Source organism: Penicillium antarcticum (genome assembly GCF_028974205.1).
Source record: "Penicillium antarcticum strain IBT 31339 chromosome Unknown utg000009l_segment0_segment0, whole genome shotgun sequence".
NCBI lineage: Eukaryota > Fungi > Ascomycota > Eurotiomycetes > Eurotiales > Aspergillaceae > Penicillium > Penicillium antarcticum.
The window spans coordinates 4,252,008-4,266,276 of NW_026695307.1; the positions used below are offsets into that span (position 1 = coordinate 4,252,008).

At 48.8% G+C, this 14,269-nt stretch overlaps 8 protein-coding genes across 8 annotated transcripts; 5 read left to right on the plus strand and 3 right to left on the minus strand.

The window, feature by feature from the left end:
- Positions 1 to 372: 372 nt before the first annotated feature.
- On the plus strand, positions 373 to 1,220 carry N7508_009968 (uncharacterized protein; the record flags this gene model as incomplete). Its single annotated transcript, XM_058468028.1, has 3 exons — positions 373 to 495; positions 555 to 750; positions 808 to 1,220. The coding sequence occupies 3 exons, from the start codon at positions 373 to 375 to the stop codon at positions 1,218 to 1,220; spliced, it is 732 nt and encodes a 243-aa protein (XP_058315874.1).
- A 497-nt stretch (positions 1,221 to 1,717) lies between these two features.
- On the plus strand, positions 1,718 to 3,114 carry N7508_009969 (thermophilic desulfurizing enzyme family protein; the record flags this gene model as incomplete). Its single annotated transcript, XM_058468029.1, has 4 exons — positions 1,718 to 2,007; positions 2,075 to 2,447; positions 2,499 to 2,548; positions 2,601 to 3,114. The coding sequence occupies 4 exons, from the start codon at positions 1,718 to 1,720 to the stop codon at positions 3,112 to 3,114; spliced, it is 1,227 nt and encodes a 408-aa protein (XP_058315875.1).
- Positions 3,115 to 3,366: 252 nt separating this feature from the next.
- On the plus strand, positions 3,367 to 4,364 carry N7508_009970 (xanthine phosphoribosyltransferase; the record flags this gene model as incomplete). Its single annotated transcript, XM_058468030.1, has 5 exons — positions 3,367 to 3,399; positions 3,548 to 3,654; positions 3,782 to 4,094; positions 4,154 to 4,266; positions 4,316 to 4,364. 5 exons carry the CDS (start codon positions 3,367 to 3,369, stop codon positions 4,362 to 4,364), a joined length of 615 nt encoding a protein of 204 aa, XP_058315876.1.
- A 596-nt stretch (positions 4,365 to 4,960) lies between these two features.
- On the minus strand, positions 4,961 to 5,405 carry N7508_009971 (dolichol-phosphate mannosyltransferase subunit 3; the record flags this gene model as incomplete). Its single annotated transcript, XM_058468031.1, has 3 exons — positions 4,961 to 5,122; positions 5,225 to 5,293; positions 5,358 to 5,405. 3 exons carry the CDS (start codon positions 5,403 to 5,405, stop codon positions 4,961 to 4,963), a joined length of 279 nt encoding a protein of 92 aa, XP_058315877.1.
- A 603-nt stretch (positions 5,406 to 6,008) lies between these two features.
- On the plus strand, positions 6,009 to 8,355 carry N7508_009972 (uncharacterized protein; the record flags this gene model as incomplete). Its single annotated transcript, XM_058468032.1, has 6 exons — positions 6,009 to 6,429; positions 6,480 to 6,614; positions 6,665 to 6,784; positions 6,836 to 6,970; positions 7,030 to 8,216; positions 8,266 to 8,355. The coding sequence occupies 6 exons, from the start codon at positions 6,009 to 6,011 to the stop codon at positions 8,353 to 8,355; spliced, it is 2,088 nt and encodes a 695-aa protein (XP_058315878.1).
- A 281-nt stretch (positions 8,356 to 8,636) lies between these two features.
- N7508_009973 (uncharacterized protein) lies at positions 8,637 to 9,941 on the minus strand (the record flags this gene model as incomplete). Its single annotated transcript, XM_058468033.1, has 2 exons — positions 8,637 to 9,557; positions 9,606 to 9,941. 2 exons carry the CDS (start codon positions 9,939 to 9,941, stop codon positions 8,637 to 8,639), a joined length of 1,257 nt encoding a protein of 418 aa, XP_058315879.1.
- A 694-nt stretch (positions 9,942 to 10,635) lies between these two features.
- On the plus strand, positions 10,636 to 12,785 carry N7508_009974 (ABC1 kinase family protein; the record flags this gene model as incomplete). Its single annotated transcript, XM_058468034.1, has 3 exons — positions 10,636 to 11,151; positions 11,199 to 12,541; positions 12,608 to 12,785. 3 exons carry the CDS (start codon positions 10,636 to 10,638, stop codon positions 12,783 to 12,785), a joined length of 2,037 nt encoding a protein of 678 aa, XP_058315880.1.
- Positions 12,786 to 13,147: 362 nt separating this feature from the next.
- On the minus strand, positions 13,148 to 14,266 carry N7508_009975 (holocytochrome c synthase CYC3; the record flags this gene model as incomplete). The annotated part of the gene is made up of 3 exons (XM_058468035.1): positions 13,148 to 13,412; positions 13,476 to 14,134; positions 14,189 to 14,266. 3 exons carry the CDS (start codon positions 14,264 to 14,266, stop codon positions 13,148 to 13,150), a joined length of 1,002 nt encoding a protein of 333 aa, XP_058315881.1.
- Positions 14,267 to 14,269: the final 3 nt, after the last annotated feature.

A 14,269-nucleotide genomic window follows, 5' to 3' on the forward strand; every position in this document is an offset into this window, starting at 1 on the left:
TGGAAATCACATGGCATAACATGTTAGAAGTCGAAATAAGCACATCATCTGGGGCATGATTGTGTGATATTTATTCCACTCGGTCGATAACTGAACCCTGAGTTCATCTCTTAACAAGCTTTGACATCGACCTAATTTCATGTTTCCCAAGGAGCCTGCCTGAACCCGACCAGCAGTGCGCCCCGAAGGTTGCAGTCCCGACATATTTCGCCATCATCATTCGCAATTATGTGATGCAAGATCCACATATCACCAAAAAGGTGTAGTTCATTTGGAGAAAGCTTCCAGATCAAATATCCTCCCCCTTGATCAGCACCACTACTTCCTATACCTTAACCTACTTCTACACTGCTATACCACCTACAAGCAACAATGGTCTCATCAGCCGCCCAAGAATCCCTAAGCGGAGAAATGAAAACAGACAACTCGATCGACATCGAACAGCAAAATGTCGGCACTTTGAACGTCGAGATTCCAAAAACCCTCGGCGCAGGTGTAAGTCTAATACCTGTATTCCTCGAGTGATGAGATTCTGACTCTCCGATTCATTACAGTCTGCCCTTGCCCTTGGTGCATTCGGAACTACTCTAACAACATTGTCACTGAGTCTGATGGAGTGGAGAGGCGTCACCACTGCGAATGTCTTCATTGCCAATTTCTTCTTCATTGCCGCGTTTGGGTTGGTGGTTACTGCTCAATGGGAATTGTCTATTGGTAATGGGTTTGCGTATACTGTTTTCAGTGCTTTTGGTACGTGAACGCTTGTCTCTTCTCTGGTAGAGATAGTATTGATTGATTGAGATTTAGGCTTGTTCTACGCTGGCTATGGTGCAATCTTGACTCCAGCATTTGGTGTCGCTCAAGCTTATGGCGGTGACAGTACAGCAGAGTATAACAATGCGGTCGGGTTCTTTATGATATTGTGGACGGTGTTCGTTTTCACGTTTTTGATAGCGTCGCTTCCAAGCAACCTTGCCTATATCCTGGTCTTTTTTTTTGTTGACCTTGGGTTCCTTACTGTTGCGGCGAGCTACTTTGCTTTGGCTGATGGTAAAGCGGCTTCTGCGACTACTTTGAAAAAGTCTGGAGGTGTGTTTTGTTTCTTGGCTGGATTGGTGGGCTGGTATATTGTTTTCCATTTGCTGTTGAAGGAGTCTTTGCTTGAGCTACCCCTTGGCGATACTTCGCGAATTTTTGCTAAAAAGAAGAAGACGAACTAAATAGGACTAGAGCTTACACTGAGGCTGGGGTATGGCATACTATCACTATTTAATGGGTACACATATGTCTAGTGCTAAGTTATACACAGTGCGTTGACAATATTAATCTATAGAAGGCTTTACGTGCACAAGTTGCATCGTTGAAGCCCTTATAACAGAGAACTTCTGATCCAGAGAATGTATAGAATGGCGCGAGACCCGAGAGAATGAGACAAGGTGCAGATCTGAAGATCTTAAAATTGATGCAAAGTTCATCACAATTTCGTCCAAAGAAATAAACCATTTGGATCCAGTGGCTGATACTAAAGAACAATAACGACATATTCTTTCCGACTGACGAAAAGGGCTCCTATCTGAAACTTGGGCGTGCGTGTTCATTGCGTGATAATCCTGGGAGAGCATGTAATGACTCGCCCGAGAGATAAGTATAGATTTACTGCCTACTTCCTCTACACTCCAGATAATCAATTTTGATAATTTGACTTCCAACTACAACTATGGCCCCAGTCCCTGAGACAGACCCTGCTGTCTATGCCGAGTATCTGGCCAAATGGTCCGAGCTCCCTAGCACTGAAGATGCGTGGCTTGCGAGAGCTCAAGAGGTTGCCAATGTGCTGGCCCAAGATGCTGCCCAGAGAGACCAGGTGAACAAGTCTCCGCGCGCTGAAGTCGCCTTGCTCAAACATTCGGGCCTACTGAAACTCCTCGGTCCTAAGAAGTATGGAGGTGGTGAGCAGCCCTGGAGCGTTGGATATAAGGCGATTAGAGAGGTTGCAAAGGCCGATGGGTAAGGATTATGTCTGATTATAATTGACTCATACGTGTAGTTATACGTGAACCTAACAAGGAACTAGATCTATTGGTATGCTGCTTGGTTACCATCTCCTCTGGTCCACCACCGCAAATGTGGTTGGTACACCAGAACAAGCCGACCGAACCCATCAGTTGATAATTCAAAACAATTACTTCGTCGGTGGTGCTGTGAACCCCCGCGACAGTGATCTAAAGATTACTGTGGATGGAGACGACATTGTGTTCAGCGGAAACAAGTTCTTCAACACTGGCGGTGTTGTATCTGACCTGACAGTCCTCGAGGGTGTTCTGGACGGCACCCAAGATCATATATTTGCCCTGGTCAAGACCCAACAACCTGGCATCCAATTTGCATACAACTGGCACAACATTGGGTTGCGTCTAACCGAGTCTGGGGGCGTCAGGATCGACAATGTCCGAGCTCCATGGACAGATGCATGAGGATGGGATGCATTGACCAAGCAGCCGCGTGAGAATACCTTAAAGATTGCATTCCCGACCTTGCTTTTGCCAACGTAAGCTTTCTTATACATTTTGCTCGCTGGCTAAATGCTAACTTCCTCCCAGAATCCAACTCGTCTTCAGCAACTTTTACCTCGGCATTTCTCTAGGCGCATTGGAATTCGCCTCGAAGTATACCGCAACCGCGACACGCGCTTGGCCCTTCGGAGGCGACAACAAGGAATTGGCAATAGACGAGTTCTACATCCTGGAACGATATGGTAATTTCTTCGCACACCTTCGTGCAGCCGAAGCCCTGGCAGACCGAGCCGGTGATCAGCTTTCGGGATTGTATGCTCGCTATTCTTCCGACAAGGCGGCTCTTACACCCCGCGAACGTGGAGAGGTTGCCGAGTGGGTTGCCAGTGTCAAAATTGTTACCACTGATGTTGGACTGCGGGTTACCTCTGGTGTCTTTGAAGTGACTGGAGCTCGGGCCACTGCATCGAAGGTCGGCTTAGATCGATTCTGGAGAGATATCAGGGTCCATACGCTTCATGACCCGGTGGCTTATAAGAACCGGGAAGTGGGGCGATATGCGTTGTTGAATGAAGTGCCGGAGCCCAGTTGGTATACCTAGATTTAGTTAGATGTGAGGTATATGAATGCAATGCAATGCAATATATGTTGAAGAGAAGAGAGTGTTCACAAGTGATCTTGGCATACACAAAATATGTAGTGGCGGCGATAAGAGCGGGCCGATACCGAGAAAAAATTCCCCTCCATTTTCTTGTGGGAACGGGTGACATTTGACAGGCCCTTTTTTTTCCCCTTCAGATCGTCTCTATACTTTTCTTCTCACCCCCTCACCGAGTCTTGCTCAACCGCCATCATGCCGCAGAAGGTCTATGTCACTTACAACCAGGTATGATCTATGATCTATGATCCCACATGGAATGGTCCCTGTTCCTCTGTCGCACAAGGGCAGGGAATTCACGTTCTTTGCGACAGCGCAGTCCTATCACAGCCTACAACCTCTTCCAAAGGTACATTCACTAACAAAACAACCCTAGGTCCACAAGCTGTGCCAGACCTCGGCCGACCAGATCCTCAAGGACTTCCACCCCAATCTTATGATCGCCATCGGTGGTGGTGGTTACGTCCCTGCTCGTATTCTCCGGTATGCAAATCCCTCTATACCACATCTGCAGTCTGCAAAATCCACAATTGCATGCCACATCACTCATGCCACTGCACGACTACAAGTCCAAGTTCAAGTCCAAGTATACTAACACCCACTCCAACAGATCCTTCCTCAAGCGCACCGGCGACCCCAACATCCCCATTCAGGCCATCGGTCTCTCCCTCTACGAGGATCTCGGCCGCGGCGATGCCGAGGAGGTCCCGGGTACCAAGGTTACCCGTACCCAATGGCTCGACATGAGCTCTCTGGAGATGGCCAACTTGATCGGCAAGAACATTCTGATTGTCGATGAGGTCGATGATACCCGTACAACTCTTGAGTACGCTGTTCGCGAGCTCCAGAAGGATGTCGAGATTGCCCAGAAGCAGCTTGGTCGTGAGGGCGAGAAGACTAACTTCTTTGTCTTTGTTCTTCACGTATGTTTTTTACTTCCGGGAGAGTGTCGGGTTGATATTGGTGCTGACTATTCGAATAGAACAAGAACAAGGAGAAGAAGGGTGTTCTGCCCGCTGATATGATGGAGGGTGGTCGCTACCACGCTTCCGTCACCACTGATGATGTCTGGATCTGCTACCCCTGGGAGGCTAAGTATGTTCCTCGGATATTTTCTGCTAGACTGTGACTAACATACTTGCAGGGACATTGATGAGCACGATTCTCTGGCCAAGGAGAACCCTCTTATCTAAAAAGACGAGGGCATTTGCATATAGCATTCTGGTTTGCGCGGCGCTCTAAAAGCCTGCATTGGCGACCATTGGGGTCGTCGATTTTGCTTTCATGCTGAGGGTTCAGGTGCATAACCTGCATAACTCTGAGCATGCACTTTTTACGATATCCTTGATGAATTTATAGAAAAGTTCCTTTCTTTCTGGCATGGGCGGATTGCCTCAAATGACTCCTTAATTCAACTGCACTTCCATACTCCATACACCATGCTTCAGATATCCCAAGCATGCTCTTATAGCCATCGACAGACTTCTCGTGGCCTCGCAGCACACCCCTAGAGACTACCTGGGTTCAAACACATTCCACGTGAACCAATTGTATTGTAGACGGGTATCAAGAAAACATTGCATTGATAGCGAAACAAAAGTTGATGTAGCGTATTATATCGGAGTCTGGGCGCGTCTTTCTACGTGAACGCCGCGTTGACCTTCCGCGTCCGAACACCAAATCCAAAGCCAGGACAGAGCCCCCCGGGCCCTATTTAAGACTGGGATAGGTCATCCGGCTACCAAGCTAGCTTGTATACATTGTATACACAGACAGAGTAATTGCGCATTTAGTCGACCTCAACCTTGCCCTGGCGCAGCTCGATCTTGGCCTGCTCGATCTCCTTCTGTAGCTCGGCGTGTGCCTCGGGGACATCGTTGAACGTGAAGATCGCAACGCCCAGACGGCCGAGGAGATAGCATCCGAAAACGATGACGGCGTAGAAGGGGAGCTGGGTAGGGGTATGAATGTTAGCTTTAGGTTCGTTGACGTGGTGTAGTTTGCGAGTCTAGCGGGCCCGGGGGGGGGGGGGTTGACGGTGCGTGCGACATACAACTGGGATAACCTCGGTCTGGAAGGTTTCATTCAGGGGGACGAGGCCCAGGTAGAGGACGAGGTAGAGCTGATCAATTGTTAGTAAAGTGCACGTGTTGCTGTGGTTCTCCTGGGAAGGACTTGGAGCGTACGGAGGAGACGAGGAGGAGAACGGAGAGGGCTTGAAGAGCGCGCGTCATTTTGAGTGGATTTGAGGTGTTGGTTTTCACAAAGGAGGGAAGATTGGTCAAATGTGAATGGAACACAGAGTAGGTAAAATGAGGGACTTGGAGATGTGTTGTATGCGGCAGAGGCCAGCTTGCTTGGCGCCCGGATCAGGTCACTGGGTCTACAGTCGGGGCAAGGCAACTATAGGGTTAACTGGTGACTACTTGGGAGTTGAAACTGCTGTTTAATCCATTCTAGTTCTTTTGTCTTTCTAAATATCTTATCAATATGGAGAAACCGCGAGAAACATCCATGTATACCTTCTCCGCCTAAGTTAACCTAAATTGGGTGGATGCCTGAATCCCTGAGGCAGCACCCCCGGTCCACTAAGCTAAACATTTGTGATATTCCTACAACAAGTGCCTCCTCCACTTCTGGTCTTTGTTGCCTACTTTCATCTAGTGGACCACTGTTACCCAAAGCTCCAAATAGCAGAACCAGGCCGCCATCTAGGCTCCATCTACAATTTGAAAGACCATTTCCTGTTCGGGCAAGGAACTCTCATCTGAGTCCACGCAGACCCCGTCTAGTCATACTACTCCCTGAAGGCAGCTATCGGAACTTCATCTGGCAATATGTCTTCCCAGGGTGGTATATCTACTGTCCAGTCCAGCCATGGAGCTGGCAACCAGTCAGTTTCGAAACAGGGAGATTGGGACCTACCTCCTATCAAAGATATCGTCTCAGATCTATCTGGATCTTCTTCTCTTCTACCTGCACAGAGTTCTGAATCCTTTGAATTGGAAGAGCAACAGGCTATGTTCCATGCTTTACGGGACATCATCGAAAAGGCCCAAGAGGTCGATGAAGGTGGAAACAACTTCGATCTCAAGGAGCTCCATGCTTCCCTTGAAGAGGCAGATGCTACCACGAAGAGAGGACGCCGAGATGCGGACTCTTTACAGAGTGTGGTAGGTACTCTGAATAAGCTGTGGAACAGCAAGTCGGAGTACTTGGTTCAAGCTACTGAGATTATTGCAAATGGTAGCAGAGATCGTGAGTAAGGTGATCATTTGTGGACTCATTGAGTTGCTAATTCCAATAAGCATCATGGCGTGTTCCGTTTGGCCAGTCTGGTATCTTGAAATTCTTTTTGGATGTCATCTCCCTGAAAGATGGGGTGGATACCAGCTTGCTGCTTCAGTCTTTGCGTGTTATTGGCAACTCCTGTGCCGATACGGGTAGGCCACCTTTCTTTCCTTGATCTTACTTATAACTGATGTCCCTCTAGATGAAAACAGAGATATTATCGTCAAAGGAAACTACACTCTTGCTATCATCCGATACTTCCTTGACCCGGAGTTGGTCTTCATTGCCATTCCGGTCATTTACAACATCTGCATGGACTATGGTATGTACTAGAAGCAGAAATCGATACCAAATGTTTTGCTAACACAATCAGAACCCGCACATGCTCAAATCGCCACTAACCGGACTGCCTATATACTGTTGAAGTTGATCAAAGACGGAGAGATCGAAGATAACGAGGCTCTACTCAACTTTTCTTATGACTTGATTGAATTGGCTTCAGAACAAGGTACGATTTGCTTCGTAAATTTTTATATTCAGTCCAGATCTGACATGGTGCATCCACAGCCGAGGGCATTGAAAAATCTCCCGATGGCACAATCTTGTTGCTGATGGAGCTTGCTCTTGATGAAACCCTTCAATTCTCACACTTCTCATCTTTGGTCACTTCCCTTGCCGCTTACCTAGAAAAAGAAAGGTTCCAGGCTGTTTGTGTATCAAATGACATGGTGGAGGGCGTACTGGACGTCCTGCGTCGTTCGTTCTCAATTGAGGTCGATCAATCATCCGCCGAAGATGTCAAGGCTATCGCCCAGCTTCGGCTCAAGATAAATCAGGCCTTGTCTGAGGTATCCGCATCCCCATTGTTTTCTCAGCATTATCCTCTAGACTCCTCTCTTTCACAGACTTTGAAGTCTTGGGTGGTTGCAGATGAGGACCAACTTCAGATCTGTGCCTGTGTCATGCTAGGCAACCTGGCTCGGTCTGACGAGGTCTGTCAGGTGATGGTTCGGGATCTGAAGATCCACGAAGAGTTGATCTTTGTTTTGAACGGCGAGTCTCGGGGCGCAGTCTTGCACTCTTCTCTTGGCTTCCTGAAGAACCTGGCAATTGCTGGTGATAACAGAATCATTCTTGGAGAAGCCGGTATAATCCCTGCCGTTTCGCGGTTATGGGCATATGAGTCTGTTCCGCAGGTTCAATTCTCTGCTGCCAGTATTGCGCGCCAAGTTATCATTTCTTCGATTGATAACATCTCCCACCTTCTTGCTCCTCTTTCAATTGACCCTGACTCGCCAGCTAATCAGCGAACATATCTCTCTTTGCTGTTGTCTCTTTTCGAAAAATCGGATTCTACGCCGATCAAGACAGAGATTGGACGTACTGTCGCTTCAATTTGTCGAACCGTTAGTCCCAAGGCTCGTGATGAAGATGAACAAGCAAATGCTTTGCTTGGCAAGCTGTTCACCCTACACGAGGGTCTTGCCCTTCCATTGGGTGCTATGATTACACAAACTCAATGGCCTGTTGTCCGCAGTGAGGGCTGGTTTGCTCTTGCTCTGATGGCGACACATAAGCTTGGATGTGCCGCAGTCGTAGACTGTTTGCACAAGACTGAGGTCACCGAGTTACTTAAGACGACGTTGGGTGCGGAACCTTCCAGTCAGGAGACCACGGAAGAGACAGATAAGTCCCAAGAGAACAAGGATCGAGACAACGCTTTCATTCTTGTGAAAGAGCTGCTGAAGAATGAGGTAAGTTTTTGACCAAAATGATCAGAGGCATTTGCTAATTAAATGGTAGGCTGGTACACTTCCTCTCGGGTATAGAGACATGCTGGAAGATTTGGTGAAAGTTCATACTGCCCAGTTGAGAGCTATTGCGGGTGCTTAGCTATGTTCTTCCACATGATTTGTTTGAGACGCACCCTTTGTCAAGCTCATATACCAAGCCAGTATAGATTGAGCAATACTTATAGACGGAGACCCAAGGACTAGTTTTCTTGAGCTCTTGAGTTATGATGAAAAAAAGTTATTCTCCCTTTTTTTAATTGTTCATATGATGTAGTAAATCTGCTTAATCTGTAGCATGAATATTAAGAGGCCTTGATAGCCGAACAAAAAGCATTGGGTATATGTATATACATGATATCACTTGACTGGTTTGTTCCAATCTTACTCAGTCCGCAAGCACACTCGCTCTTCTGCGTATGCTCGATAACGAGCCAGAAGATCCGTAGTATCCAGACCAGCCACACCTTGACGGGAAGAATAATGCGAAACAAGACCCTTGCCATCAATGATGACATGCGGGCGAGATCTATCCGGCTTTGGATGAGAAGCTGTTGTCTGGCTGTTGTGGCGGAACATATGGTGCACAGCAACCGCATCATTGCCCCAGAAGCACCCAAAGTTTTCGCTGATGGGCTCTGTGGGGTCGACCCAGATTGGGAACTTGTAAAGTCCCAGGTCATTGTTTTCGAGGTGATGTAAGAATGAATAGTGCTGCTGTGCACCAACGGTCCAGTCATCTAGGGTTGGGCCTGTGTCGGTGTATACGGAAGCGGAGATGGGATCTCGGTCAATGCTTTTATCGGCAGGCAGCAACCAGCGGTGTCCGTTGAAAGGTGGCTTAAAGTCTTTGTTGACTTTGAATTTCATAGGACCTTGCCAGTGTGGGAGACTTGATGCTCGCCATTCTTGATGCATTTGAGGCTTTGACAGAGACAGTTGATCGACGTGGTGGAACAACTCTGGGAGATATGGCATTGCAACGCCCGGGTGGCTGTGAAGCGATGCGAGGGCTGCCTCATTCACGACGTTGGCTGACACCATAAGAGAGCTAGGATTGTCGAGTTTTGTCTTGACAATTGTTGAAATGGTGTGATCTTCGAGGAAGACGGTGTCGCCGTCAATTCGGATGTACATCACATTGTCCATTGCGGATTTCCACTCCATATCCTGACCAGCTGGAGAAATATCATATTCGGGTGTTTGGTTGACAATCGAATTCAGCCATCCCAAGCTAAGGGCGTCATTGGTCTGCGGCACAAAGACAACCCGATCAAGGAATCCGTTGTTTTGAACCAAGTTTTTCTGCTATATGTTAGATCAATATCATAATAGCAATTGGATGTGCCCTACCTGCAGATAGCAGTCCAAGATTGACGTAGGTTCATAATCAGTGAACGGAACCAGAGCAATTATTTTGAAACCCTGGGGTTTGGAGTAATGGCTCGATCCCTGTGAGAACGCAAAGAACGGAGACATCTCCTTTCGGAACAATATTGAGGTGACATCAAATGGCAAGAAGCCGGGGTTGAAGTAGGTCAGCACCGTCAAGATGATGAACATATAGCCCAGAAAGCTCCATAGGAAGACCAGAACCCAGTCGTGCCAGTTGGAAGGCTTCTCTTCTTTGTTGGACTCGATGTCGCGCAGATTGCGAGTGCGACCCACAATTAAGAGTTCTCGCGCCATCTGACAGGTGTTTTGTTAGTTGAGGAAGTTGGACAAGCCATTGTGGGACTCTGGGGTATCAGGCCCATTTAATGTCGGCCAAGGCTGTCGTTTCGGTCGTTTGAATAAGGCTTTGTGACCCGTTTTCGGGAGATTATCAGCCTCAACCATTGATCGAGTCCGCTGTCAACCATTGACCGACCATATCACGCTTTTTTCTTGACAAAGCAGTTAGGATCAACCGTGTATTGCCGGATCGGGCAATGCTTGACGCCGGCAAGCGGACAAAGGGTGAGGAATGTGGCTGTGGAATGTTAAGGGCGACGACTTCGGAAGGGAGTCAAGTCAAGCTGAAGAACATATGCAGCTATCCATTGATAATATGCATCTGCCAAGTATGCACATTTCTGCCTCTGTGCTAGTCAATGCCATGTCTGTGGGCCAGTATAAAGTACAGATTTAACGTGGACCATGATTATTTGAGAAATGCAAGTAAGATTGATTCAATGTGGTTTTAATTGATTCAAATTGAAGTATTCCAACTTCAAAGAATCATGTTGTCTGCATAATTGTCGCGAGAAGTGAAGTTATCTTGTTCCTCGGATATGACGTCGTAGCACGTGTTTATCCACATCCAGGCTCACCTTACACTCTCGCTCTTCTTTACTTTAGAGTAAACACTCTGTTCCATGTTAACATATCTCTACATGGAATCATGAGGACGGCCGTCCTGTTCGGCCGTTTCTGTCTTAAGCGCGGTCTTCCGCGTCTACCTCGACACCATTTCGGTCGCCCGCCATGGCCTCGGCAATTAACCAAGGGCACCCCGCGCCGGGGTCCCATCATAGGAGGGCTGTTTATGACTGCCCTGGCTCCAGCTGCATTCTTGAAGCTGGCAGAGGATAATGATGGCCAAGGCAAAACCGCCGAGATGCAGATGCTAGAGGCCTCGCGCGAAGAGGTCCGGAAGACCGTCTCACCTGACGCGCAAGGCCTCTCCAAGCTCTGCCAGACAGTATGGGTCTACTTCTACTATTACGTCTATGATCCTATTGCCACAGGACTTCGATTTATGCACCTTGCTGTCATTTTCATACCGGTCGTTGTCGCGGTGCCGGCTATTTGGATTGGACGGAAAGTCCAAGATCATGACAGTGCCCGGACTGGCACTCTGTGGTGGTACCGCTTCTTGGTGAAGGCTATGGAGCGGGCTGGGCCTGCATTTATCAAGGTAAGCTCTTCTGACTGGCATTGTCTACTGTATTTTAACCTGGACAGCTTGGGCAATGGGCCGCATCACGAACAGATATCTTCCCTCCTGAAATGTGCAACATCATGTCTTCTCTACATTCGAACGCGCCCGCTCACTCACTCTGGCAAACGAAACGAATTATACGCAGGGCATTCAATGGACTACCGTTTGAGGATATTTTTGAGGAATTCCAGGAGGAGCCTCTTGGGGTTGGTGCTATTGCGCAAGTCTACAAAGCCAAGCTGAAGCCAAGCCTGGCTGCGTCCAGCGACGAAGAAATGGGCATTGAACCGGAAACGCTGAGCGAGAAGGTTCGGAAGAACGTCGATGTGCTGGTCAAGAGTTCACCGCAGAGAGTGCCATCCTCATATGTAGCAATCAAGGTGCTGCACCCCCGGGTTGAGCAGATGATTCACAGAGACTTGAAGATCATGTCGTTCTTCGCATCGATGATCAATGCTATTCCCACAATGCACTGGCTTTCCTTCCCGGACGAGGTCCAACAGTTCGGGGAAATGATGAAGCTCCAGCTGGACCTCCGGATCGAAGCTACCAACCTGGTCATGTTCCGCCAGAAGTTCAAGTCTCGTACCACCGCCTGGTTCCCGTATCCATATCTGGAGTACACCACTCGCGAGGTACTGGTCGAAGAGTTTGCCCAAGGCATCCCGTTGGCTACCTTCTTGGATATCGGGGGAGGCGTGTATCAGCACGATATTGCCAACGAAGGCCTAGATGCTTTTTTGCATATGCTCCTCATTGACAACTTCGTCCATGCCGACCTTCACCCAGGAAACATCATGGTGCGATTTTACAAACCTAGCGAGCTGGACCTTTCCCTCCGCAAACATTCTCGTGCATTTGATGCTCCAACACGGGCTGAAGTTGATGTGACGGAGGCAGTTCTCAAACGCTTACGCCCGCACTCTCATAACCGCGATGATTGGAACGCTGCCCTCTCCGAGCTAAACGACGAGGGGTATCGGCCGCAGCTTATTTTCATTGACACTGGGCTAGTCACCCAATTGAATGACCTTAACCGACGGAATTTTTTGGATTTGTTCCGGGCTATTGCTGAATTCGACGGCTATCGGGCTGGTCAGCTCATGGTTGAGCGATGCCGGACACCAGAAGAGGTACTCGACCCGGAAGTATTTGCGCTGAAAATGCAGCACCTAGTTCTGAGTATCAAGTCAAGAACCTTCGCTCTGGGAAGTGTCAAGATTGGCGACGTTCTCAGTGAAGTTTTAACCATGGTCCGGGGTCACCATGTACGGTTTGAAGGAGACTTTGTCAATGTCGTTATTTCTTGTCTTCTTCTTGAAGGCATCGGACGCAGTCTCAACCCCGACCTAGATCTGTTTAAGAGGTGAGTGTTTTCCCATGAGGTTTCAGCCCGCTACCTCCGAGGATTGTAATGACTGACATATTCTAGCGCGCTTCCTATTCTACGACAGCTGGGATCTGGCAGTACATTCTTGCAGACTGTTCGCTCGGGTGACACTTCGATGCTTCGGGTTTGGTTCGGCTTAGAAGCTCGTGGGTTGCTGCAGGCCAGCATCGAGAGTGTAGAACACTGCGTCAAATACGACCAACTCTCGCCTAATATATGAGAACACTCACCCCATTCTGTACCATAGACATACTTCTTCACTGTTGATATGGGAGATTAGATGAAATACACGAATTCACTTAAAATGACATACGTTCGAGTTACATCTGACGTTAAGAAATAGTCTAAGGTAGGAAAGTTATAAATAGTATAGACAGCTAGGATCAAATTAATGCAAAGATCATTATCATGCGTGTGCTCACATAGCCTAGCAAGAAAAAACCAAGCGTGTAGGTTGTATAAGACAAGTGGGAAGAAAAGGAACATAATACAAGCATAAGCGCCGAAGGTGAATCATGGAACGCCTGCGCCATGTCTTCGAAAGTGTACAAAGTAGAGTGGAGAGTATTCAACCTGGTGCTTTCAGTGTTGACGCGAAGCTTGCGCAGCCTGTTCACGAACAGAGGCGCCGCTAGCCCTCCACCAGACATCGCCACCCCAGCGCATTAATCGCTCAACAGCGGCTGTGGGCGAGTCCAATGCAGGACGAATGTCAAGGAAGAAAACAGGCTCTCCGGTGGGCTCGGGCTCGCCGGAGTAGTAGTCGATCACGTATCGAACTTCCTTGGGGCCAGCAGGAGTGTTGCGGATGACGTACCAGTCGTGACGGTCGAATGGAGGTTTCGTCCTGTTGAGAGCGAAGTCAGTCTTTGCTTCATGGAAATTGCATGGATATTATAGGATTGCTTACTCGAACTTGCTTGGGTACGCCCAACCAAGAGCCTGGAAGATCTGCGCCTTGGGAGTCAACTCCTTCGGCCGACCCTGGAATCGGAGCAGACGAGGCTCAGAAGACTGATCGAGTTTACCAGTCATCTCGTCGTGGTACAAGTCGAAGCTCAGGTTCTCCTCGCCGCGTCGGCACCTTTTCCACCCAGCTATGAGGCCTTTGGCGAATACACGCTCCCATCCGACAATCTCGTTCCAGGCGCCTTCGTTCAAGAAGTTGTGGACTGCAACCATTGACTCGACAGCATCCTGGGGAGTGTCGGTATGCCCTTTGCGCAGCATCGCATTGTACATTTGCTGGGGGGATGGGTACTCCCAGTTGCCTTCCGCGTCACCTCGAGGAATAGAAGAGGGCTCACGATCAACGGGAAGGTCGACAGTCTGGTTCTCAGCACGCTCTTGGGAGATAGACGCGAACATATAGTTCATAGGGTTCAGTCGCGACAGGGTAGAGGGCTGAGCCGGGGCCGGCGCGGGTGGCTGCGGCGTTTGCGCAGAGGATGATTTCGGGGGTGTATAGAATGGCGAGTCGGTGGATTTCATCGGGCAGGCATCAGGGAGTTCGACTGGCGCTACCTTTGCTGCTGGCGTCGCACCAGACTCGTGCATCGGGCATCCCGGCTGGAGATACGGGTCAGTCTATACAATCAAGTGTGTTTTGCGCGAGAGACGAACTGGAGGAGCGGCACTTGAGGATCCGTGGGGAGCCGGTGGTGTAGGAACCTTTGGAGAGTCTGCCCAAAACCAACCCATTTT